Source organism: Xenopus tropicalis, chromosome 6 (assembly GCF_000004195.4).
Source record: "Xenopus tropicalis strain Nigerian chromosome 6, UCB_Xtro_10.0, whole genome shotgun sequence".
Taxonomy (NCBI): domain Eukaryota; kingdom Metazoa; phylum Chordata; class Amphibia; order Anura; family Pipidae; genus Xenopus; species Xenopus tropicalis.
The window spans coordinates 103,952,892-103,980,676 of NC_030682.2; the positions used below are offsets into that span (position 1 = coordinate 103,952,892).

At 38.3% G+C, this 27,785-nt stretch overlaps 1 protein-coding gene across 2 annotated transcripts in view; it reads right to left on the reverse strand.

Moving 5' to 3' along the window:
- The window catches only part of gnal (G protein subunit alpha L), a 150,158-nt gene that overhangs the window by 69,088 nt on the left and 53,285 nt on the right, over positions 1–27,785 (reverse strand). The window contains exons 1-4 of one of the 2 annotated variants that reach the window (NM_001142197.1): positions 24,508–24,694; positions 23,901–23,973; positions 22,906–22,960; positions 21,822–21,941 (exon numbers count right to left, since the gene is read on the reverse strand). In NM_001142197.1, the coding sequence (NP_001135669.1) occupies positions 21,822–21,941; positions 22,906–22,960; positions 23,901–23,973; positions 24,508–24,646 (387 nt within the window). In that variant the 5' untranslated portion in view covers positions 24,647–24,694. Of the gene's footprint in view, positions 1–21,821; positions 21,942–22,905; positions 22,961–23,900; positions 23,974–24,507; positions 24,695–27,785 lie in introns of those variants that run through there. The other variant, XM_012964388.3, reaches the window with a different exon arrangement.

Consider the following 27,785-nt stretch of genomic DNA (forward strand, 5'->3'; position numbering starts at 1 on the left):
GCTTGCATCACTTAGTGAACAACCAGTGTGAAAATTGCAGAAAAGACTTGGGCCGCAGTCATTTGTGGTGTACTATCCACTTGTCTGTATCTGCATTTTGTAGGCAGGAGAGAAGCGGATCTGCACTCATATGGAGCTTTGTATAGCTGCACTGACAGGCATAGTTTTGCCTGGGTGCAGCTACACAGAGTGGAGATTGGCCCGAAAATGCTCACTTTGTTGTTTTTCAGCCCAATCTTTGTTCCATGTGGCTGCACGCAGGCCGTCGCTGTGCCAGTCAGTGCAGGCAGACAAAGAAACATACAGTCCAAACAGTCAGAGATTTTAAACTAGTACTATTTTATGATATAGAACCACCTCAAAATCACACGTTACATAAAGTGAGGCTAAATTTGTTGTCACAAGGCCATTTTTAGCTCCACATGTGCCCAAGCCACTAAAAACTTCTATATCAGCAAAAAAACAGACCTAATTCAATTTTTCATTAATAGACTCCTCTGTATAAAGAGGCAGCCATGCAGGGTCTAGTTTGCATTATACAAAACAGATAAGCTAATTAGAATACAATGGTTGTATTTTAGGTGCCCTTATAAACAGGGCAAAATGCCAGTCATGGCTCTTTAAAAACATACAGGACACAAAGGACGAAAATCTTTTGAATAAAACCAGCAATAGTGACCCATTTATTTGTTTAATTTATACAGAGGCTCCATTGTTGTTCCTTTCTAGAGCTGCATTTGTTGGTTGCGAGACCACAAAGCGTTGGGCTTAGATTGAAATGAGTTATGATGGCCATACACAAGCAGATTTAAGCTACCTATTTGAGTCCTGCAGATCGATTCAGTAGCTTATCTGCCTGTGTATGGGGTCCCCCGACAGGCCTCACCAACTGATATCTGGTTTAAAGTTGGACAGTTTTGATTTTCCTGTCTGATCAGGGGTTCATTAATGCTCTTCACTAGCCCCCTTCCCCCAAAAGAACAGATCTTAACAGATCTTGACTACCTATACATGGGCACTACATAAAATTTAAGCTGTATAAACTGTGTCACCATGTGCAGAAGAGTGATTACTGTACTGTATTCCCTGAGAGATCCCTTTCTACTTGCCCGTCTACCCTTTAAACCCCCTTTCCTGCCCATTTGTGTCTCTACAGTAGTCAGAGAGAACCCTGGAGGCCAGACATAAGCTGCAGGTCAGGTAGAGCATCAGTGTGGCACAAGAAGGGATGCATGAGGTTCACCTTCTAGATTGAAAGGGTTGTTCTGAAGGCAAAGTCATAGAAGTTAAAGTATTCATAGGGTATTGTTTTTCTCATTTTCTCTTCTTAAGGAGAATTGCAGCTTTACGAAGGAACCATAAACATTTATATAACAGTAACCTATAAACATTTATATAACAGTAATTTATATATGTAACCTGACTGTAATTTCAGTAGGGATGCATCAAACAGATGAGGCTTGATTTGCTAAATTATGTTAGGCCTTGGTTGAAAAGGTTGAAAACCACTAGTCTCATGAACCCTATATTAGCAATTAAGCACCTATAATACCACATTGGGAGCAGCCTATTTTAGAAAATTTGGACCATCCTCCCTATAATGTTTTGGCCAGTGTGGGGTCTCATCAGGTTATAAATAAGTGGTCTGGATTAGAATATTCAGCATTATACAACCAATAATATTGTCAGGCACAAATGGAGACACTATCATTATACAGCCCAAAGCATTTTGTGTCATAAATAGGTACTTCCCCAGTTGGGGAGGAAAAAGTTGGTGACTACACACCTATTGTATATTTCAATACGCATCACTGATAGCCAGTTGACGACAGCTTAGAGTGAACAAATATATATATTCAGAATCTAGATTCTGAATTCCTTTTGGAAATCCCTTATCCAATTTGGATCTTCTTACCTGAAGCCTGCTAAAAAAAATTATTTAAACATGAAATAAACTCAATAGGACTGTTTGGACACGGATAAGGATTAATTACTGGGACCAAGTTAAAACTGAGTCTATGGCAGATGGCCTTCTTGTTATTTGGAGCTTTCTGGATTATGGGTTTCCAGATAACCGATTATATATCTGTACTAATTATATGAGGAATTTATTGTGGGCAGAGAATATATTCTGACTTTAAAGGGGTTGTTTACCTTTAAGTTAACTTTTAATATGTTATAAAATGGTAAACTCTTAGCAACTTTTCAATTGGTCTTCATATTTTATTTTTCATAGATTCTGAATTGACTTCTGCTTCTTTCCAGCTCTCAAACGGGGGTCACCCTAGCAGCCAAAAGACTACGGCCTTGTAAGGCTACAAATTTATTGTTATTTCTACTTTTTGCTGCTTATCTTTCTATTCAGTCCCTCTAGTCCAGCCTCTCATTTAAGCCACTGCTTGGTTAATAGGGTAATTTGGACACAACCACACAGGAAGCTGCTTAAAGGGCAACTATCCCTCCTAGTGTGGGTAGCCCAGCGCAGGGCGAAGAAATGAAGGCCAATTGTCTCAGAATAATCATTCTAAATCATAAGGGCAAAGACACATGGGATGATTAGTTGCCATGATAGCCGCGTGTGATCGCGCGCTGATTTGCAACTAATTCACCCCAGGTGTATAGAAAGCTAAAGCAACACAAGCAGCGTATTGAACAGTACCTATGGTGGCTGTGGGTATATGCCACTGCAAAAGAACTTAGTGGGGCAGCACCCATTGATACCTTAAATTAAGCTAGAATAGCGGAAGGGACAGTCTCCTAGTAATGTATCTTAAAAAATATAGCTATAAAATAAATAGAAGACACACTTATAAAAGCAAAAATGCAACCATATACCAAACGTAATTTAGAAAAACAGCTTAATTTTTTTGCAACACAAGAATTTAACCAAACAAACTCACAAAAGAATATCATATTAATCTGAAAATCAATATTGTTTAAACATTACACACTGAATGCTTGGCTTTGTAGGCATAGCAACCAAAGGCAAATACAGTCAATATGAAAAGCTTTGGTTTACTGACAATTTTTCATAAATTTATGACCTATAAATATTTGAAATATTGAATTTTAAAAAAAGCTGCAACAAATATCCTTCCTTTTATTATTAAGAACTTTAATAATTTTAAGAACTTTGTTTCCTTTTTTTCCATCACCTGTAGGGTTTTTTGGAGGGGATTTTCCAGTCATTTGATAAGCTCCCTTTATTGTGACAAATTCTTGTCAGTTTTAAAGTGGACCTGTCCCACCCAGACATAAAAAGCTGTATAATAAAAGCCCTTTTCAAATTAAATGTGTAATTTTTTTTATTAACATATCCATACCCATTATATAAGCATTCGAAAGTCCCAGCTGTCAATCATATATTGCCTGACCCGCCTCTATGCCTTAGGCATTAGGAGTGGGGCAGACAGTTACTTTCACTTTCAATTCAGAACTCTAGAACTTAGATGTCACTGCACTCCTCACATTTCCCCTCCCTCCTCACCATCTAATTGTGTAACCAGTGCATGGATATGGGTATCAGGAACCCCATACTGGCACAGAAACAAGATTTCAGCAGGATGCACAGCTTGCCTTAATAACAGTGTCCAGGGTCGGACTGGGGTGTGGAGGGCCCACCGGGGCCGGCGCCCATAGCGTACCCCCCCCCAACCCCCCTCGCAGGGCCCCCCACCCGACGACCTCTTCCCCGAGCGCGTACATATAACGCGTCAGGTCTGGGCCGCCGGGGCCCACCGGGATTTTTCCCGGTGTTCTGGCGGCCCAGTCCAACCCTGACAGTGTCCACAAAATGGAGCCTGCCTGTTTTCTGCAATTGTGAATTTCAGTGCTAAAGGAAACATGTTTAAAATAATTAATATAGTGTAACTGAAATTTATTTTGTTTGACAAAGACAATAGAAAACAATTTGTAATTATTTAATAGGGTGACAGGTCCGCTTTAACTGCTCCCAGAAGCAGTTACCTGGGCCAACTTCTTTCCTGCAGGAGAGATGAGGTATACACATTTTATGACAAAACCTCCACAAATTCTGTGCGCTCACAAAAAAAAGACTTGCTCCAATCGAAGCTCATGAAACAGTTTATGGGACTGGTGCAGTTATCTTTTATACCCGTGAGCCACATTCAAATGGAAAAAGTTTTGGAGAGCAACACAAGCATGAAAAAAGTTCCCGGGGGTGCCAATGAGAGCTATAATTGTCCCCTATGTTCACTGGAAGCCTACAGAAGGCTCTCTCTGGCAATATCACTGGGTTTTTTTATGTAACCAAAACTTCTAAACATAAATTAAAAAATAAGCACCTGCTTGAGGCCACTGGGAGCATCCAAAAGGTTGGCGAGCCACATGTTGCACCCGAGCCACTGCTTGGGTATCACAGAGTTAGGGGATATTTATTTCCTTGCAACATGAACCTATGCTTCACATGAAATAGGGTTTTAACTGAAAATAATCTTTTCTCCTTTTAATTTAAAAGATCCATGTTTTCAATTGGATTATTGTATCCTGAAAATAGTTTGGTATATGCTTCTATGGTTAATAGATTCCTTTAGATCTATGGCACATGGGGCTATTTTGAGTAAATTAGCATGTGATTTTTAGCAGGCTGAGCTGAGTTTCTCTCAAAATATGCTGAGACATAAAATTAGTATACTAGAAAGAACTGTAAAAAAAATATATTGCATTTCACCACAGCTACATCTGGCGAATGTTTGCTGCCTGAGCCGCAAGTACAACCATGGGTACAGGCAATTCACTTTGGAACAAAAATGGACGCAACTACAAGCGTTTTATTACCTGATGTGCCATTACCCTTACCAACAAAAAGGATAAAAAAAATAAAAAAAGCAAAGACAAGAATCAAGCTGCATGAATAATATTGCACAGTCTAAAACCAGACTTCCATAGTTCTAAAGGAAAGACTGCAGAAATCTCCATGGGTTGCTGCAGAATACAATTAAACTCATCATCTCTCTGCAAATATGTTCACCAAATAAGCAGTCTAACACTAAAAAGCATTGCTCTACATGGCAATGTGTGAAGGGATTACTTTGCTCAACTCTCCGCTCTAATGAGAGAAAAAACAAAGGAGAAATGAACGAAAAGCCCACCAAAAAATCTATTTCTCATATTCTGTGGTTCTTACATGTAGGCACATTTACAAATCATGTGTTCTCCCATGTAATTGTGCAAAAACCTTTCCTAATTTTTGAATTATTTGCTTAAAATGGAGTCTGTTTGGAGCTTTCTGAATAGTGGGGTGCCAGATAAAAAATCCCATATCTATGTTAAAATTCAAACTTCACTAAAAAGGGTCATTGAAATTATATATCTCTTATTTACCCTAGCATGGAGGGTATGTTAATAGTGCAAGCAATAATATTTTAAAAGTAACTTATAGAAAGTAAACATACTTTTAGCTCTTAGTACAGGTATGGGATCCCTTATCCAGAAAGCTCCGAATTACGGAAAGCCCGTCTCCCATAGACTCCATTTTGATCAAATGATTCAGAATTTTAAAACTGATTTCCTTTCTCTCTGTAGTAATAAAACAGTACCTTGTAACTGATCCCAACTAAGATACAAATAATCCTTATTGGATGCAAAACAATCCTGTGGGGTTTAATTAATGTTTTATTGATTTTTTAGTAGACTTAAGGTATGGAGATCCAAATTACGGACAGATCCCTTATCCGGAATACCCTTGGTCCCGCGCATTTTGAATAATGGGTCCTATACCTGTATATCAATTTGGTGAATCTGACTGTAAGTGAAATAAATTATGTTAAACTGACACATTAAACTGCTATGGACACCTCTAAATATGTGCCAACACTGGATTTTTAATGTGGAAGTCCACCAATGTTTCTTATAATGCTCCTTCAGCTCATCACAAGAACAAGTTGTGAAGGAAGTTCACATTAAAATTAACTTATTTCCCAGGGACAGTTAGCCCAGGATGCTCTTACCCTCTGACCTTTCTCAATTCCTTGCCCGGTCCCACCTTTATCCCCCTTCTCCCCTTAAGCAAGAAAATGCAGCATACCAATGTCACTTAATATTGTTGAAGTTTGGATAGTCAACAAACTGGGGTTCACTTGGACGGGTTGAGCTTGATGGGCGTTGGTCTTTTTTCAAATCAACTTAACTTTGTAACAGATGTGTTATGCAAATGTTTAGTTTAGCAATGAATCTAGGCAGACTGTACAATGTATGGGAGAGAAGATGAAAAATAATGATTAAAATTAGGATATGATTTATAAAAGATTGAATTTGGGAATCCACAAGGATACTCAATATTTTGATATTTTTTTCCTAACATAGAAAATTTCTCTGCTTTTTCTGTGATTACAGGCTGCATTACCTTTAATTCTTTGCATCTCTGTTCATTTAAAATATAAACCTACATCAAGTGTTCAGGGATTTTAGGAATCTCTTTGTCCCTAGTTTCCTAATCAACACTATATAGTTCTTTGATTCTGGCCAGAAGGCTGGAAATAGGAAGCAGCTGCGAAAATAGAATTTTCATATTAATACGCAGATTACAGCTAGCAACAGCATATGCAAGGACCTGAATACAGTTCTGACCATCCCATACAAGCCATATATTTTCCACTTAAGGACAAAAGAAATGTTTTTTTTTTTTTTAAATGGGATTTTTAGGTAACAAGCATAAACAATTCTGTAGCCACCCCCAGAGAACACAGTGCAAGAAATTAATGAAACTGTACCATCTCTGGAGATGCGCAATAATTCTCTAAGGATGGTATTGCATAAATATTTTGAACAATTACCAGTCAAACCTTACATTAAAATTACTCTGTTTTATAATGTGTTGCCTACTGAGGGTTAAGGAAATAGTACACTCTATTTATAAGTAAGGAATATAAATTAAATGTGCATATTTGTATTTAGAAATTGGTGTAAGTTGCCTTACTGCATGTCACAGCCTAGACATTTTCCTTAGGAATCAATAGAACACTAACCAAATATGACAGCTAGTGGTACTAACTAGAGCTTTATGTATAATTTACCATATTACCATTGCCAATAAAGGCACAAGGCAGTGATCATTAAACAATATAGCAAGAAGAAAGGAGGGTTCAGTGAAGGATGTTAGATTCTAGAGAGTTTATGTAATAAAAGGCACCAAGGGGGTTGTACAATAAAAGGTTCAAAGTTTATAACAGTTCTTTTCACCCATAAGGGCCGTGACACACGGGGAGATTAGTCGCCTCACATGGCAACTTCGGCAAATCTCGGCGCCGCATATGCCATCCCACTGGCGATTAACATTCCTGCCGGTGGGATGGCCTTGCAGGGAGATTAGTCGCCCGCAACAACGAAGATTTGTCGCGCGGCGACTAATCTCCCGTGTGTCACTGCCCTATGAACCAATAAGGTGTTTGCTTTTAAACAAGTAATCAGAAAGAACGACATGCTGCTTGTTTGCTATAGGTGATAACAACTGTTGAAAACTTTGCACCTATCAGCAGGCAGCACATCCTGATCAACTTTTTAAAAGCAATCATCTTATTGGTTGCCATGGGTTACTGAACTTGAGCAAACATTGTCCTGATATTACATATGGGGGTAATGTTTGCCCAGGTGCAGTAACCCATAGCATTCAAAAAAACAGGTTCATTAACTTATCACCTGCAATTATCTTATTAGTTGCTACTAGAAAAAAGGTATTGCCTTTTACTTCATTTGGGAGTGGAAGATGAAGTTTAACAAAGCTGAATGGAGGTGCAGGTGGACATACTGGTTAGTTATGCAAGAGACTTTACTAAACTAAACCACTGTAAAGATGGGGATTAGTCATTTTTGGCTATGGGGCAAGAACATGAGGTCAACAGCCTCCAGTTGCTGAAGAGCTACTGGCATCTCTCTACAGCCCTAAATTTGTTCAGATGAGATTGTCCACTATGTAAAACTACTATGCAATTACTCAAAGTTCCCATACCCCCCTCACGTTAATGTGAAAGGCATTTATAAACACATGAAAATGTAAAATAACTTTCAGTCTGATGACTTCAGTTACAGGACTTTTACATATAGATTGTAAGCTCTGTTGAGCAGGGCCCTCTTTACCACATCTACCTTATATATATTTTATGATTGATGTTGAGACCCTACTACTGTAGAGCACTGCAAAATACATACTGCTAAAAGGACCAGGACTTCTCAAACGAGTTTAACTTAAAACATGAAAAATGATTAATGTATTTTCAGTTTCAGGGTTGACTAGAAATGTTACAGCACAGATAAAATAACATGATTTATAGGACAAAGCAGTCTAAAAAAGTATCATTAGTATCATTAGTAATGTCAACAACTAACCAAATATCAGTGAATTAAAAATGATAAAACACCAAATGATATTTCAATGTGCAAATTTTTCCCTTCTGTCAAAGTTTGAGGAGCACTGAATGTATCACATGGTTCAGTGCCATTACGAGCATTAATGAGATCCCGGGAGGATGCATTTTCTCTAGAGGAGACAGCAATGTATTTGTACATACAACACAATCATGTCATCATCCAGGGAAATACAATATTATGATACTTGTTTATTGCAGACGTCCTAAGGTAACATGAATCCACCATCAAGATAACACCTATTTTTTTATGGCAGTATTTTAAGAGGATTCACTGGAAAGAGTATTATGTTATTTCAGAATTATTATTAAAAACACTTTTTCAGTATTTTAGATCTGATTCTTGGATCCTGAGCAGAAGTACCAAGAAAAAAGTCACTAGAGCACCCAAATTACTCATAAGAAGGGGAATAGTAAATGATGTGCATGCATGTCATGGCATGTTTTCAAAGAATACGGTAACTACTGCTATTATAGATTAGCTGGAATCTCCAATGTTTACTATACAGAGGGCCAAACAAAGCATTTTAGTGCAAGAATGTGAGACAAATGAGTTTTTTCAGCATTCCATCAATAATACTTACATTGCTAACACCATTTTCCAATATTATGTTTCACTGCACTCAATGCCAGATAAAACAAAATAGATTATTGCTAATTAATAAAGTGTGAGCATAATGGCTGATTAAGCACAAATCTGCTAAACATGCTAACTATACTTAGAGCATAACATACAGATATGTCACTCAGGAGCAACAAACTGGGGGTCATTTATTACATGCAGGGCAACCAGTCCAATAAATAAAACTACCTATCTCTAACTTGTGCATCATTGAGAGAGTGTGTGGTAAAGACAGAGCTGACTAGCGCCCGCTACTGCATAGTATTGGCAGACTGCAGGCACAAGTGCTTTTTAAATTAGCACTAAACTGCACTATTGTTTTGCTCTTGCACTTGAGTCATTTACGGACACCCTAGACACAAGTTAACTATTGCAATGTTATAGTATGTCCTATTCTTAGTAACCTTTCAACTATTCTTTTTTTTAATTATCTGCCTGCCTCTTCTATCTCTGTCCAACGTAAACGAAGGTAATTGGTAGAATATATATATATATATATATATATATATATATATATATATATAAATAAAAGAATGGACAGCACACACTTTAAAGTGCAAAAAGTATATTAAAAGACCAAATTCATACTGTACACAAAATGCAACGTTTTGAGCCTGGCCGGGCTCTTCCTCAAGGCATGTGGGCAGTAATACCATTTTTTACTGCATTTTTTCTTCGTCACCAGGCCTCTCTCCTGCGCGTAGAAGAATACTTTTAACAGAAATCGGTAGGACAGTGCTCTGTGTTTGCAGAAGTGCAGAGTAAAAGTATTAGTGCAGGAGAGCAGGTGGGGGGAGTGACATTTATTATTTTCCCCCACCCAGTACACAGTTTTTTTTCTAGGGCGAACACTGCAAATATGTTGATACTATATGAGAACCTACATACAATACATGACGAAATAAAATATCAGCACAGGTACAGGTATGGGATGCCTTAGCCGGAAACCAGTTATCCGAATTACGAAAAGGCCATCTTCCATAGACTCCATTATAAGCAAATAATTCTAGTTTTTCAAAATGGTTTCTTTTTTCTCTGTAATAAAACAGGACCTTGTACTTGATCCCAACTAAGATATAATTAATCCTTACTGGAGCCAAAACAAGTCTATTGGGTTTATTCAGTATTTAAATGATTTTTAGCAGACTTAAATTGTGGAAAACCAAATTACGGAAAGATCCCTTATCCAGAAAAGCCCAGGTCCCGAGCATTATGGATAATAGGTCCCATAGCTGTACTGCATCATACAGAGAGACATGTTTTCTGAAGGTTGTACAGTATGATGTGTACAATAAAATATCACGCACAACACAGCAACACAAACCTGAAACTGCTAAAATAAAATCTGATGAAATACAAATGTTTGCGCTTGGCTTCACAAAATCATGGAAATGTATAATTTTCACATGAAATATAGAACTATACACGCATTGTGCATAATCCTGTTTAAAAGAAACCTGCTTCACTTCCTCCTTTTAAATCGTCAGTATGAATGAACAGGATAATCTTACCAAGTATTTATGCATACGGTTGAACCTGGCATATTTATACCTCAAAAAAAAAAAAAGAACAATGCCTATTATATATATATATATATATATATATATATATATATATATATATATATATATATATATATATATATATATATATAAACAGTCCACACGACAGCACCACACTCCAAAATCTGCTGCTCTGCAGCTGCCCCTGTGCACGGGATATCACAAATATCAAAATAAAACAGCCAGCACCAAGGGTCTTTGTATTTCAAAAAATCTCGTGTATTATAATTGCATGTACAACTGACGTTTCGGTCCCTTTTGGGACCGTTTTCAAAAGGGACCGAAACGTCGGTTGTACATGCAATTATAATACACAAGAGATTTTTTGAAATACAAAGACCCTTGGTGCTGGCTGTTTTATTTTGATATATATATATATATATTTATATATTAGTAAAATAGTATAATTTATTCTGCATCTCATATAGCAGTCTCTCCTTCCTTTTGCTCATAAAGCAGCAGTTCTGTCATGGTTTATGGCTACAGTTCAAGTATTCCCTGGATTCCATCTGAACCTCACTGTTTGAGCAGGCTATGGCTTACGGCACCAAATGTGTTTTCACATTTTAACACTAATAAAGCCCATTACTGTGACTATTTGTGCAGCAACTGAGATCCACCTGTCAATGTGTAAATGGTGGCTTTCAAGTAGAAAATATGGCATGTGTGCATTTTCTGGCCTACATCTGCCCATTTTTCAAAGTGCCAGGCAGATGCCATTTCAGCTCAGCATATGTAAGTGCCAGTCATTCTTGCAGAAATTTCAGTGGACTAAATATTATATAATATATCTTATTTTGTTAATATTATTCATACTAAATAATATACACATTTGTTTATCTTTTGGTTTCCAATTTCTTGAATTGTCAGTATATTGTAATGTATATTTACTGTATTTGTTATTTTTCATATTTTATAGTTTATTCATTTGTGGTTATTTTTAACTTTTCTACTTCTCTAATCACAGACAAACAAACAGAGGCACTGAAATATGGAAACAAGGAGTGTACAATAAAAAGGTAGCCAGGGGAATTATGCAAGCAACCTCACACTGAACTTTCCAGCTGTTTGCCACCTTTGTATTGCATCAACACAAATATTATTAGGGTTTACTTTATCACCTTCTTAGCCAATAATTTTCCTTGAGCAGGAGAAAGGAGATTCAGAAAATGCACTGCTATTATGTAACATTTATATTACTGTATTAGTAGACTTAAGCAATAAAGAGGAAAAAAAGGATTTAGCTGAAAGAGGTTTCTGTTAAGGGTTGCAGGTAATCTACGCTCCTAATCCTTAAAATCATTGGACTTTTTGTCACAAATATGAAACAAAATACACCTGAGTACCTACTGACCCTTTAAGGTTATTTTCTTCCAACCTTGTGTCCCCTTCACCTTTTGTGCTTTCTCCAGCATACACAATCTCATAGGGCCCTAAAGTGAAGAAACTTCTACCTTTACAGATTAATGAAAACATATACCTACAGAAATCTCTTCACACACACACACAAAAACACATTCAGTGCTTTTTCATACTGTATTAACCAGAATTCCACCTTAAAGAATAAGTAGGCCTTTTATTTTAAAATCCCCTAAAATTACTCTAAACAGCCCCCAGAATAACATACCGTATTCCCTGCATGCAGATTTATTTTGTTTCTCTATTACAAGCAGCTGAACAACAGTCCTTTTAGCAAAGGTGGCCATACACGTAGCAATTCTGGTTGTTCCCACCCTCTACTGATGTTCAGGGCTAAATTGTCAGATATGGAGGTAGAAACAATAGAAATTCTACCTCCACCTGCCGATTCAGCCCGAACATAGATTTTGCTTGAGCGCCTTCAATGGCACCCGATCAAAATCTTTTAACCTGGGCAAGCGACCGATATCCGCAGCCTTTTGCGATATGGGCCACCATACATGCACAGAATATCGTACGAAACAAGGTTTCTTATGATATTTTTGGTGCGTGTATGGCCGGCTTAACTCCCTTGTCTAGTGAGAAGCTCCGCCCCTTTTTGCCTTCTGAGCACTCTTCCTCTCTCCGACTATGAAAACCTCAAACAGATGCCTACTGGGCATGCTCTCAGCCTCTACTCCAATCAAATCAACCAAGAATGCGCCAAAGGCACATCTTTGAGGTTATCATAGTCAGCACTCAAAAAAAAATAAAAATAAAAACTAAAGGGCGTGGAGTTTCACGCTAGACAAAGCAAGTCAGTAAAAAAAAGAGTTAGTTGAATTGGCGATAATAGAGAAACAAAATAAATCTGGATGCAGGGAGACGTGTTATGTTATTATGGGGGCTGTACAGAGTAATTTAAAAAAAAAAAAAAGTTTACTTATTCTTTAACAAACACAATGCCTACAATTGTTCCTTTTAGCAAGCAACTGAAAACTAGAATAATAAATAAACTTAAACATAGTGGGTGATCTTTTTTCACATAAAATAGAAAAAGAGGTCACACTTTTAGACTAAACTTTCAAACGGTTCTTCATGGTGAGGGCAGTGAGGTTGTGGAATGCCCTGCTGGCTGATAATGTGATGGCAGATTCAATTAATGCCTTTAAGAGTGGCTTGGATTACTTCTTGGACAAGTACAATATCCAGGGCTACTGTAATCTCAAGATTTCAATTAAATGTAACATCATGCGGTATAGATTATTCGGGTTAACCAGAAGTTATTTAACTCCTATAAATCCAAAGATTTCACATCACTGGTGCAGGCTATGTAATTGTTACTTAGCAAAGACGTTTTTAAAGCAGATAAGCAGTATATGCCTCCAAAACAGAAATGAAAAATAGCTTTAGCTAAGGGGGGAAAAAACAAAAAAAAAAAACTCCCCCCCCCCCCCCCACTATTTAATCTTTCCGAATTACAGAATTTTTGTTCACCAAGCTGGTACACAGAGTATTTTCATAGAATCTGAACAGGAGATAATGGTAAAATGGTAAATGTTTCTAGTAAACAGGATCTTTTACTGGATCTGCTGGCAGATGGAGAAGGAGAGGTAAAACCACGGGGGGGCGGTGTGTGCCAAATATTAGGTACCCCTCCCCAAGTAATTATAACAGCCCATTGCTCCAGTTAGCAGAAAACTGCACTGGCCCAGGGTACAGTCTTCATTGCTTCTTCTCAGAGGGCGCACATGTTTAGTAGCGTGAAAAGCGTAACATTAAAGGGCACCTATCACTCTAAAATTGCTCCCCCCATCAAAACTGCAGGCTAAAAGGGCCTGCACTCTATTGGGGGAAGCAATAGTCTAGGAAAAAAAATAGCCCCCTACAGTGCTTGTTAGGCTACCCGCACCAGTAGGGAGCTCCTGGTTCAGGCAGCCATGTTGTGGCACTCGCATGCGTATCACGAGTACCCAATAGCACACACTACTAAAAAAATATATTTTTTAAAGTATATTTAAGTACTATATTTTTATGAAAATGGTTTATTTATATGAAGCAGGGTTTTATATACTGTATGAGCTTATTTATGCAATGGATTTTTATAGAGACCTACACATTGTTTGGGCGTATAGATTTGCTTTAAGACAACTAAAAATCATTCAAACATTAAATAAATACAATAGGATTTTTTGCCACCAATATGGACTACCTTTTTATAAGTATTATCAAGTACAAGGTACTGTTTTATTAGTACATTTATTAGTACCATTTTTATTTGCTTAAAATGGTAGATGATACCCCAATCAGAAGCATTCTGAGTAAGAGATCCTATACCTATACTTTTCTAAGAAGTATTTCAGATGTAAAAATGTATTCTTGGTATTTCATGCAATCCAGCATAAAAAAAGTTATAACCACAATATTTATGAAGCATAATAGCTTTTGACTTGAGTTTTTTCATAGGTCAATCTGAACTTAACACATGGAAAGGGGGAGTTATTCCTATCCAGACACAAAACACTTTCTTGTAGTGGGCCTTAGTAGAGACACATGAGCATCTCATGCATCATTTATACCCACAGACCGTCTCTTAACATATTTTCAAGCAAAAAACACAAGTAACGTTTTGGTGTAGCCACGGATAAGAGAGGCATGAGTAGTCACTGTATGTGAAGAGAGAGAGGAATGCTGTGAAAGAACTGGTGCAACCTGCAGGCAAACCAATTCAGACTACACTTGCAACCCAGGTACCTTACACACTGTAGGACTCTAGAGTCTGTACTGGCTGCTTTTAGTGGTGCTACAGTAACTCAGTACTGTCAAAGGTTGAGGCTCATTTACTGTTTCGGAACTTATAGCAGCCTCAATCTAACCACAGAGTTTCCCTTTAGAAGCAGACATATAATTAGTAGCAGGGGCATAAAAAAAGTGGTATAAATAGAGAGATTCACAAATATGTCTGCTCCCAGAAAGCCCAGCTGCTCTCAAAATGATGGGAACTAGAAGTCAAACTAAGTTTCCTTTAGACATGGCTGTGCACTACATAGCCAAATCTTGGGAATTATAAATAGTCTAATAGAGACTATAGAGAAAATATAGATTCCTCTAGGCTAGATGTAAAAGGAACATTGTCTATTCTTATAACCATATTTAGATTTTATCACATGCCAAACACTGCTGACTGGCTGTGTTTTCTCAGTATGAACTGGTTTGTATGTTATGATTTTGTAAGGCCAAAGCGACTATGGTCACCTTATGTGACTCTACAGTATTTGATTGCTTACTAGGAAGGCATGTTTTTGCAGAACAAAATGATACCAAATAAAGGTTGGTCTCTTTCCATTCCAAAACAACCAGATTTATACAGGGCAACTTCCCAATATTTGTATGACCTTGGCATGTTAGTGTTGTGGTTTGACACAGCTAAAGACAAGTACATACTGGCATACAAGCCCCCAGGGTGTTCATAATAACCTACTACAAATGGTTAAACAACACATCTTGTGATCCAATGCTCAACACATAGGTAAGCATAGAATTTGCAGAGGATACAGCCAGAAGGCGCACCATTGTTTCAGTGTGCTCATTGCACCCCTGAAAGATTATCCATGAATTAAACATTATACTGATAGAGTAGGATAAGGCCACAGCCCCATAGCGATAAAATAAAGTAAATCAGTGTAATACAGTCATACACCAAATACAAATTTGCCCAAACTGATCAAAGCCCAAATATCAGCCTATGTGAGGCCGGGTATGTATGACTACAATATATAAAAAACACACAGGCAATTTAATGAATAAACAGAATGGGATCGTTGCCAAAGTCACTGCAACACATGGCCTTTAGGGATGCAGACACACAGAGCTACTAGCAGCTACTTCTCACGCTACAAAAATAGACAATGCCGATCATTTACTGATAATTGTCTCTGTGTGTGTTTTAGCAGAGGGAATTCTCAGTATTGTCTATGGCAGGGTATTTTCAGGTGTTTAGTAGCTGTGACAAGTAGCTCTGTGTGTCTTCCCCCTAAGAACTACTTGCCATGTATTATTAAACAAAAAGGTGTATGAACATCCAATCAGTTCCCCTATTAAGGTGGCCATACACGCACCGATATTATCGTACGAAACCTCGTTTCGTACGATAATCGGTGCGTGTATGGCATGTCGGCGAGTCGACCGATATCGCAGGAAGCTGCCGATATCGGACGACTCGCCGATCGGACAAGTTTGAAAATTTTGATCGGGCGCCATAGAAGGCGCCTGACCAAAATTCTCCCTTCAGAGCTGAATCGGCAGAAGGAGGTAGAAATCCTATTGTTTCTACCTCCTTACCTGCCGATTCAGCCCTGAATGGTGTGTGGCGGATCTTACGATGTTTCGTGCGACCGATGGTCGTACGAAACATCGTCGGATCGCCACGTGTATGGCCACCTTTACTCTAAAGAAAGCTTATTATCAATTTGTTGGTATGAGTTATTACAATAGTAATAACTCATACCAACAATTTAGCGAATGACTGAAATGTAAGAAAACCTGATAAATATTACAGTACTTGCAAACACAATATAGCTCTAAAATCTTCTAAAATCTAAAAATCTGCAAAAAGCCATATAAATTCACAAGAAGTGTTAACACGTGTGTCAAAGACTTTTGTTTATGAATCAGCACTAATAAGGAAAATCTAGGCAATATATCACTTAGACAATATAGTCACTGCCTTGTAAGATAGCTGCAACTCCGTACCCTGACAACTGAAATGCTACCTGGAATGGTCTTGCTCTGTTTTTGTAGAACTATAACTGGCACTTTAGTTTCTGATGCATGTAGCTGCAGTTAGTTCAGTTTAAGCCTGATGAATGCAATATGGCAGCCCAAACAAATATAAAATCAAATATGCAGAAGGAATATGTTTACATGTAATACTGAATACTTTACATGTAATACACTGCTGTACAATGCTTTGACATTTTTGTGTTTTTGATCTTGAATAAAGTGGAAGAAAGGTTTTTATGCAAAAAAAGAAGTTTGTAAGTACACAATAGACACCACAGACACATCCTATTCATTCTCAGGTAGAAAAGTACCAGTAATGGTGTGGTCAGGCATTTTACATTCAAGTAAATGGGAGGTGGCAGCGCTTCTCCACTGGATGAAATGTGCCAGATGAATACATCCCATTTTATACATTTACAATATAACAACAACATGTCTTACAATGGCATTAACATTACAGACAAACTTCACTGGCTGTTGGCATGATAAAGTACATGGTAGGTGCTTATATCTGGCTGTTTACAGTAATGACATGTAAAATCTTGCTTAAGCTTTAAACAATGGATTACACCTGGTTTATTACTGGTTTAACCTGAGTTACTTGTTACTTAAGGTACCTCTCTGTTCAAGATCAGTTGTATGACCAATGCAAAAAACATAATGTCACTAAACTCTCTGGTAAAATATATTATAATATATATGTGTGTGTTAAAATAGTCTGACAGCTATCAATAGGACCAGCACTCTTATTTAATCACATGTTTCGGTGATTTAACAAATTGTGATTTTTTTTTTTTAATATATAAAAGAGTGCTGGTCATATTTTAATTATTAGGCAGGGGACTGCAGCAGACTAAAAAGAGCACAGGCAATACTAAAGACAAGTTCACATGCGTCATCTCTGCCAGTATCTTTATATCCAGGGCTGACTGCAATATTGTGGCACTATTTTTACCTTTTAAGAGCAAGGCCGGATTTCAAAGTTAAGCACCTCTAGGCGATCGCATACCTGGCCTGATGCACCCAGAAACAAGCATATGATCACACGACAGAAAGAGAGGGCCAATAGGGGGCTGCACCCAATCCACAAGTGGCTCTACATGAAGAAAAAGAGCCACACCAGAACAGGAAACTTTAACATGGTGCAGTCCCGTTGCTGCTTATTATTATTGCACATATAAGTGGGTGGCATGGCTTTGTGGGCTTTTCACAAATCAGGGACTGTTTAAAAGCATCAACAACAAAAAGTATCTGTTTTTGCCTGAAAACTGATTAAACTGTCCTGTAGGGTTAGGCTCACCCAGCTTGTAAGACTTTAAGTGAGACTTTAGTTTAAAACTCCCTCATTAATACAAAGTGATGAAACACTGAAGCTAATTCAGAACAGAGATTCATGCGGGACACTCTTTACCTCACAACCTCCAATTAAAGATAGAATGTTTTTCTTTCATTTCATGTATATTGACTAATTAGAGCACTTGGGACCTTGTGTCCCTATTGCGTGGCAAACATCAAGCAACCTATGTATCGTAGGTACAATGCAGAAAAACAACTCTATGCAATAAAACACTCCTAAATAACAGGGCTTCTTGTCCCTTTAAAGCAGTGATCCCCAACCAGTAGCTCGTGAGCAACATGTTGCTCCCCAACCCCTTGGATGTTGCTCCCAGGGGCCTCAAACCAGGTAGTTATTCTTGAATTCCTGACTTGGGGGCAAGTTTTGGTTGCATAAAAAGCAAGTATAATGCCAAACAGAGCCTTCTATAGGCTGCCAGTCCACATAAGGGCTATCAAATAGCCAATTATAGCTCTCATTGGCACCTCCAGGAACATTTTTCATGCTTGTGTTGCTCCCCAACACTTTTTCAGCTTGAATGTGGCTCACCAGTATAAAAGGTTGGGGATCCCTGCTTTAAAGTCACCAACAAACCAAGACAAGCTCCCTACTAAATGAAAGTGCAGTTCGACCCAGTAAAAGTAAATACTGTTTAAAAAGTAATCACATTGTAGCTGTGACTGAAAAGAAGCACATCTGCCAAGTTTAGCCCATAGCAGCTACCTTCTGGTCAATACAAAGGCAGATTCTGATTATTTTACTTTCCCCATAAAAGAAATATAGATTTTAAAATAAATATTACATGTTTATGCTAACATTGCATTTAATCTACATAACTGTAAAATTCAGATAGTACCAGAAATAACCTTACACAAAGGAAAAAAAAAACTAGAAAAAAACTAGGTTTTTTTTTTTACAGTTCTTACACTATTCCCCAACTTTAGAAAACTTTTTATAGCCATAAAATAAGGGAACAATATTTGCATCAGTGTAACTTGCCCCATTGGCACCATTATAATGTTAATGTTGGCCCTGTTCTCCAAAAAGGAAACATTTAGAGTTATGATTAATAATCACAAGAGGAAAGAGCACAACATTAGGAGGGTACTTTTATTTTTGACAATGTTAAATGAAGAAAAAAGTCTAATAATAGTAAAATGAACTGTAAGCTATTTTCCTATATCCTATATACTGTATTTGTTAGTGCATTTGAAAGCAATTTCTGTCCCTTTCTCCACTGTTGATTCTGTCCTTCGAAACAATTTAGAAGTCGTCCGTGCATGTTTCTGCAATGTCTGTTAATCAGCTGGTTTCTGCTACACAGTTTCAAAAGTCAAAAGCACCCAGGCAGACATTTTCATTTTCAAAAGCAGTTACAAATAACTTTAAAACTACTGAAATTTGAATAAGTATGCATACTTCGCATTGGAAAGATTCTTAGGATTACAAATTTTCATTAGGCAAAACTTTAGTTTTTGCTTTACAGCCCCTTTAAGTGCGATTTAAAGTGAAGTTTGTATGAGACCACAGAGCAGCCTAAGCTCTGTAAATTAAGATGGATGATTATGTAACATACCATAATCATTTTCCACAGCTACTAGCGCAATTTGCCCTTAATCTCTTAACTCTACTGCACAAAGGGCATAAAGAGATCAATAACTCAGGATAAAAAATGAAAAACGGTCAATTCCTGTTATCATGAACAAATGTCAATCAGCATTTAGTCAACATGAGATTCCTAGTTAAATTTATTGCAATGCATTTAAACTCTTTCTGAGTATAATATTCTCTACACCACAGCTTCCCTTCATCAAGGGTATTCTGCAGACCTGAGAAAGTGCAGACACTTTGGTCTTCTGTAACCGGCATTTAATATGTAGCTTTAAGGATGCAGAAAATATGATTGGTGTAATAAAACCTCTTATCTAGTTTTACATCTTTTAGACATGTAGATATAAAAATGATTTTTGATAATTTTAACCAAACAGGAAAAAAGCTTTTTTTAAGCAGAACATGGATTCTACAACAAAAAAGAGTTATGGACAAATCTCTTTACATAATGGAAATAACCAGTCAAAAATATCTTTAGCCACAATATGCACCTTCTATTTATTCACTGTATCCTCACTAAGGATATAATTGATATAGTATCATCTGAAAAAAGAGGGTATTTTAGAAGCATGGAGCTAAGAATTATTTTTCTACCAAAATAACAGAACTTTTAGCAGGATATTTTAAAGCAATCCTTACTTCTATATTTAACTTGATTTTTCTATTTGGATCTATAAAATAAAGACCCCCCCCCCCCATCAGATTTCCCATTTTACGTCATACAAGATAAGTAAATATGTCAATCTATTTATTTCTCCTTCACCAAGACAGTGACCAACATGTTGCTAAGTACCTCTGTTTTAATGCTGGATCAGTAAGTTATGTTTTAACTTGTAAAGGTTCTCCCTGGTTCTAGTTTTGTAAACAGAATATGCTTAGGATGCCTTTCAGGCTGCACAGGGTCACTTGAATTTAAAATTCAAGTGTTGAAACCAGCTTTTGCTATCATGTGTATTTTGTGTATTTGATAAATATATGGCACAAAGTATCCAACAATTGTGGCAGCTACCCTACCATGTCAAATATGATGCACATACACTGCTATTAAAAACATGTTGTTATTGCTTTTGTAATTATGTTTTCCAAAAACAAATCTAATTTTCTACCTCATAAGGACCAAACATTTCTTGAGTTTAGCTCCATGAAAACCACAGTTTTAATGATTAATAGGTAAAAGGTAAAATAATTGTGCAACATAAACTCTATTCATTGAATTACTGAAAAGTGGGTATACTTCCCCTTTAAAGAGAACACAATGGCAAATAAACGCAACACGAGATAAAAGAAATAAAATTCTAAATGCTATTAGTAAACAAAATGTACTTATTAGGCAACAATTCAGAAGTGAAAATGAACAGCTTGTGTGACAAAAATAGAACATAATTGTAAAAAGATTCAAATCATGTAGTGCAGGGGGGCTAATATGTCCATATAAGCAACATTCCATACATAGTCAACTCATAAGTTCAGTTAAGTACCTTTGTCACTCAGCCTCTAGCTTCACCATTACAGACTCCCAACATATACAGACAACACAGGAACATATTTTAGCAATAGTAATACTGTGCTATGAGGACATAGAACCACAATAATGAGAAAACAATCAAATTATATCAGCCTATAAAACCCAACAATCACCACAATTAATCAAATGGAGAGCAATATTTGGACTATGCGGGACATTTGTACATTATATGTTGACTATATATTGGCAGTCTAACTACTAAATTACTTCTGAAATCCCTTGTAAGAAAACTCAATTAAAAGCATCAGGACTCATATTAAATACACTCTGAGACAGCACACCATTTTTCTTTGAATTAGACTGATATCCGGCCTCTAAAATGACAAATGAATATTATATCTCATATTTCCTGTAAGTCATCATCATGTTTTGCAGAGCATTGTCAAGTTAGAAAGAAAGCTGTGATACCAAAAAAAATACATTACAATGAGCTTTGCAGAACCTTCCAGGAAGCGCAATCATTCTAATTAATACAGATAATCGAAATTCAGGATTCAAAGAAATACCTACAGTTACAAACAATCACAGACACAACCATACATTAAAGTAGAAGATGCTTTATCACCAACTAAACAAGAATTTAACATGTGAAGTCACATCTTACCTGCGTATAATCAAAGTCAGACAGCGGAGCTATACTCTTGATGTAGTCAACTCGGAACTGATTTTCTGAATTGGCCAGTGAAACTGGAGGTATTAAAGTGCTCATTGCTGAAACTATGGTCTGAAACAAAAAATAAATAAATAAATGACTGCAAATGTTGTTTAAGTGAAAACTTAGGGACACTTAAAATATCCCACAAGATGTTTTGTACTGATTACAGACTGATCCAGACTGCATTATTTGCAATCAGTGCAGTCCAGCAAACTGCATGTTAGAAATGTTCTCGATTTTTCAAATGATCTGGTAACTTTGAGTTATTATGGTGTCAGGCTGCATAAATTATAGGGAACTAGAACCCTACTGAAATAAGAGTAAAGTGCAAAATAAATAAATATCCCATGACATTTGTTACTGCAATAAAACAAAAATGCCACGTTATCACTGGTTTCCTATGGCATATTGTGTCAGATGTCACAATGCAAACTGCAATAAGCTAATAACCCAGGAACAGAGAAACTACTAAAATGCTAAAGAAAAAAAATGAAAGGAAGCTTTTCCTTTAAACATATAGTTTAGATTAGTTGTTGTGGGACTTTTTATTTAGTTTAAGACCTCATAGGAAAACCAGTCTTTTTTTAGGCCTGCATTAACTAATAATAAGGTAACAAATATAGAAAACCATTGCTTGTTCAGCCGCTTAGGAATAGTTCCAAGAATATCTAGGTTTTGACTTGACTTCTAAATTACAATTTAATTTAGTTGAGCTTCTGATAGTATCTAAACAAGCAAATACTCTTTATCCCCAAATGTCTCTATAAAAGGCCTTCAAGTTGTGCCTCCTGCCACTGTTCCAGCACCCTACCAAGGTGGCAAGACCCACAGTTAGGCATCCACTTGTTTAGATGAAGATACACACAAAATATACATGGTAACACACAAACTAGTACATAAGGGACTCTGCATCAAAATACTGTAAACCATTGTAAAGTACTACAAACCAAGCTATATCAGAAACATTTATATATGGAGTAGTATAACTTAAAACACAGCAGAAAAAAACAAACAAAAAAACCCCAAAACTTACCACAATGGCGTCTTTAACATTTTTCCGAATATCCTGAATTTTCTGTTTCTTTTCTCTGTCAAAAATACATATTAGTTATGTACTGTTTATTAAGAAGCCATAATCCTGGATATTTTGGATTCATAGATTTCTTTATTTCTATGTTGATAAGTTAATGCACCTGGACTCTAGTCTCTCCTCCACACATAATTCATATTATGCCAACATTAGCTGCATTTTCACTAAAAATGGGTGCTTCTGGGGCTCAAAAGTGGAAGGAAAGGGATATAGTTTATGTCTCACAAGCCTGAACCATTCCAACTTCAGGAAGGCAAGGGGCCACCAATCTCTAGTATATGCGAGAGCGCCCTAACCAAGCATATAAAAATAAAATTGTGTCCAGTCATCGCACCTTTTGTACTGAGAAATATGATGCCTAAATGGCCTTCCTAGAAGGCACTAAAAATTAAAAGTGAAAGCAAATTATTTATGGCTGGCATTCAATTCAATATAATCTTTATCTTCCAGTAAACAAAGGGTGCTTTAGGGGCCGTAAAACAGAAAGGAAACTATATGGTTAGTCTCATCTGATTTTCCGGTGAGGCATTATAACAGATCAGCTACTCGAGATATTTTACATATTTAAATGGTGATGTTTGCAAAACTGCCTCATCTTCAGCCGTTATTGTTGCTGCCTCCCTTATGCACACAGAGACACAGAATTTAGATATTTGCTGCTATGTAAAAGTATAGTCGCCATGTTGTTGCTACACAAGGGCCTGTCAAACGCTGCAGTAGCAACAGTATAAAATACAGTAGAGAAACCCACAGGACAGAGAAGCACACACACACACGCACAGACACACATTCTGCTTCTCCCTGCAGAAAATCTGTCAAATTGCTAATAAATATACAACATATACCAACATAAACATGCAGCACTATTTACCAGGCAAAATAAAAAAGAATAATAATAATAATAATAATAAAATAGGAAAGAAATTCCATTTTCTTACTCTGAATTAAATCCATTAACATGAAGAATCCTCATCTGTTTCACAATCGTGCTTTTTCCCGATTCCCCAGCACCTGCCAAAATCCAGAGATACACAGTGAGATAAAGCAATGTCTAGAGTGATAAACGCACACAGCACTGCTCCTAGGCCCTGGATTTTCTGCCACCCTCTAGGCATCGGCTGCAGCATTTCCTAATGAAAAAAGGGGAAATAAGCCTTACACATGCACAGGCATATGTACAGATAATGTCTGACAGGAATATAATTCCAGCAGAACATACAATATACGCTAGTCATGGGCACAGATTTCCCATCTGATGGGGAGAACGCAATTTGCTTAAACAAAGAAAATATTGAGATATATTATATATATATATATATATGTGTGTGTGTAAACATTTCCTCTGTCATTGGAGTACAGCATATCCTTGAAGTTCAGCTGCTAAGGAGCAGCCCTGCAGCTGCCGAACTACAACTCCCATAATCCATCCCCTGACAGCCAGGGGTTTCCAGCTGAATAACTGGGTGGGCTGCAGGTTGCTGGAGGGACTGCTATATCCAGTTGGGCCCCCACTGGCCCATGTCAGGGCTGAGCAGGCGGCCTTACCCAGCAGCAGCAGTCGGTGTGTGGCTTTGTAGGCGAGCCTCTCCTTCTGCAGCTGCTTCTCGATCTTCTTGTTGGCCTCTCGCTGTGCTTTCTCATCAATGCGCTGATCCTCCGTTTTGCTGTTGCCTAAACAACCCATATTAATGGTCCCTGTATTCTAATCTCCGGACTGGGCTCGGGGTGTGCCTGGCTCCCCCTGCGATCGGCGCACAGTCCCCCCCACCCCCCAGTAAGCAGCCGGCTCAGGGAATCGGTTATTCCTGAGACGGGGGGGACCGCCGCTAAAAATAGTCCTTGTGCCTCCTGTGTTTGATGGATCCGCTGGCTGCTCTCCCCTCCCTCTCTCCTGCTCGCCTTCCAGGTGTCAGGGAAACATAACGTCGCGCAAGGAAAGGAGCTCCGAAGGAAATCAGTTTAAAGGGGAGAAGTCTATAAATAACCCGGAGAGGGAGAGGGGGAGAGAGAGAAAGAGAAGGGCTCCTCCTGGAAACCAGCCTAGTGCTGCTCTCCCTCCCCTCACACACAATCCTTCTATTTCTCTGCAAATTTTCCGGCTATTTTTGTCTTTCCAACTCAGCACTGCCTCTTTCTGCAAGACTAGGAAATCAAGCGAACGGAAAGGCGCTCCCCCTCCCTGAGCATGCATATGTACACATGCAGCCCGCTCCCCCGCCCCTCCTTCTCCTCCCTCCTCCTCCCGCTGCCGCCGCCGCCGCTCTTCACTGGCTTGCTAGCAGAGGGATGCACAGAGTGGAGATGCATGCGGCCAGCGGCTCATTGTGCATGCTGGGCTTCCCTGGTCTTCCTGTCGTGCTGCTAAAGGGGGCGTGCTGGCATCCTTCCCCTCCCCTGCACTAACCCTTCCGGGCCCGCAGCTCTCACAGGGTCTCTATGACAGATTCCATTTAGTGCGCAGAGGCGCGACATCTTCTGGACGCAACACTGAACTGCGTCTCCTTTCTACATTCTGTTGTGACAGATAAGCGCCTGCCTTATCTCAGGCTTCCTTCTGGCGTCCTGTGTTTGCCCAGGCGTCTTCCTCAAGCGGGCAGCTCTGCAGATGTTCTTGGTGTCACACTTCAAGGATTCTGGGAATTGTAGTTGAATGGCACATATATTTGACACTGTTACACCTTTTAAACCACAAATTAATACCACCCCTCACCCACTCGGTTTGGTTGATACTGCACTAGGCATTAGTAGAGAATATAGTGCCACCCATGTGGCCACCATGTCTGTTTTCTTTCCACTGGAGCCCCATTGTACTTGTTGGCAGGGCCCACCACCCTGGGGACCCAGGTGCCAAGTGGGCTAATATCTGGGGAAGGGACTTGCTAACAGTAGTATGGGCCCAATGATAGCTGATAGCAGTCCTGGTTACTGCTGGCAACCAATGAACAATTAACTGATCAGACTATTACATGTTAGAAAATGAAAGCACAGATGTGATAATGCAGTTCAGCACCTAACTAATAAATCAGTCGGAAGTCATACTGGTGCAGTCATCACTGCCTGCCTCTCACATAGTTAGTTACTAAGGAAGCTTATTAAGTTCTGTTAGGATGCACAATATTAGAGATTTTGCCAAAGCCCAGCACTTTTTGCAGGATTTGGCCGAATCCTAGGTGTTCAGCTAAACTGTGACTAAAGCTAAGAAAAACTAATACATTACATATTTTGTTCACAGCTTATGCAATTTATTTTTCTCAAATCTAAATATGTGTATTGGGGTTAGGATTTAAGTTCAGCATTTGACCTAATCTTTTGTAGAAAGTTTGGTATTTTTGACCAAATCCAAAAATGATAGCTTTGGTGCATCCCTTTTTATATAATTAGTGCAATTACTGCAGCTTATATACGCCATCTCTAATTCTATATGGATGAAGTAGCCAAAAGTATTTACAAGCCTAACATCACTATCTGCAAATAAAAATCACCTCCATTGACTATGGAGGAGTGGGTATTCTCTGGAGTGATGAATCCTGCTACAGGGTCTGACAGGCTGAGTCTGGGTTAGATACTGTGTTTTCACTGGAACAGCAAAGCACTACCTGCTATTTGTAACTTTTTGTGGAGAAGGAATAATGGTCTGCGGCAATTTATCATGGTTTAGTGTAGGGCACCTGGTTATGGTAAACGCAAACCTTTCAGCTAGAACATACAATGACAGTCTAAAAAAAATTCCACATGGTGTACATTGCGTCAACAGTTTGGGGAAGGCTCTTTTCTGTTTGAGCACAGTAATGGCCACATGTACAACATGAGGTCTGCACAAAATGAGCTTGCTGAGATGGGAGTGAAAGAACTTGACTGGGCCCACAAAGAGCTCTGACTTCAACCCACCTATGAGATGGCTTAGAACACTGACAGTAAGGCAGGCCTGATCCCCAGTATCACTACCCAACCTCACTAAGGGTGAAGACACACTGAGCTACTAGTAGCAGCTACTTTTTCATGGCTACTATACTCCAGAAAATACCCTGATATAGACAGTACTGAGAATTGCCTCTGCTAAACCACATGTAGTGACAGTTATCAGTAAATGATCAGCATTGTCTATTTAAGTAGCCACGACAAGTAGCTGCTACTAGTAGCTCTGTATGTCTTCACCCTAAGGGCAAGGGTACATGGGGAGATTAGTCGCATCGCAACAAATATCCGTTGTCGGAGACGACTAATCTCCCCGCAATGCCATCCCACCGGCTAGAATGTAAATTGCTGGTGGGATGTCATATGCGGCGCCGCGATTTGGTGAAGTCGCCGAAGTTTCCTCTCACGGAAACTTCGGTGACCATTCCACATATGGCATATGCCATCCCACCTGCGATCGTTCTGATGGCTCCTATACCCGTTGTAATTCTGCCAAACGATCCAATCAGCCCGATAATGCCCACCTTAGGTAGGCATATCTCCAAAGGAGCGGATTAATGTATATAGTCACCTCAACATCTAGCAGAAAGCCATCCCAGAAGAGCTAAGGCTGTAATAGCGGCAAAGAAAAGATCAACTTGAATATCCTCAGAATTCAATACAGCTGTATGGAACTGTGAAAAAGGAAACCCCACCTTACCCCCGTACTAGTTCAGTGAAGCCTCCACTATTCTCTGAATAATGAAATATTGATCAATATTACGTATTGCCATGATGAACTACATTGATATGTATTATCATATGACTTACTTTTGCAAACAGTATTTGTGACCAGAAGGTGTCACTGTGTTGCACATTTTTAACGCATTTTGAAGCAAGTAGAAGAAATGCAAATGGTGCAAAATCAC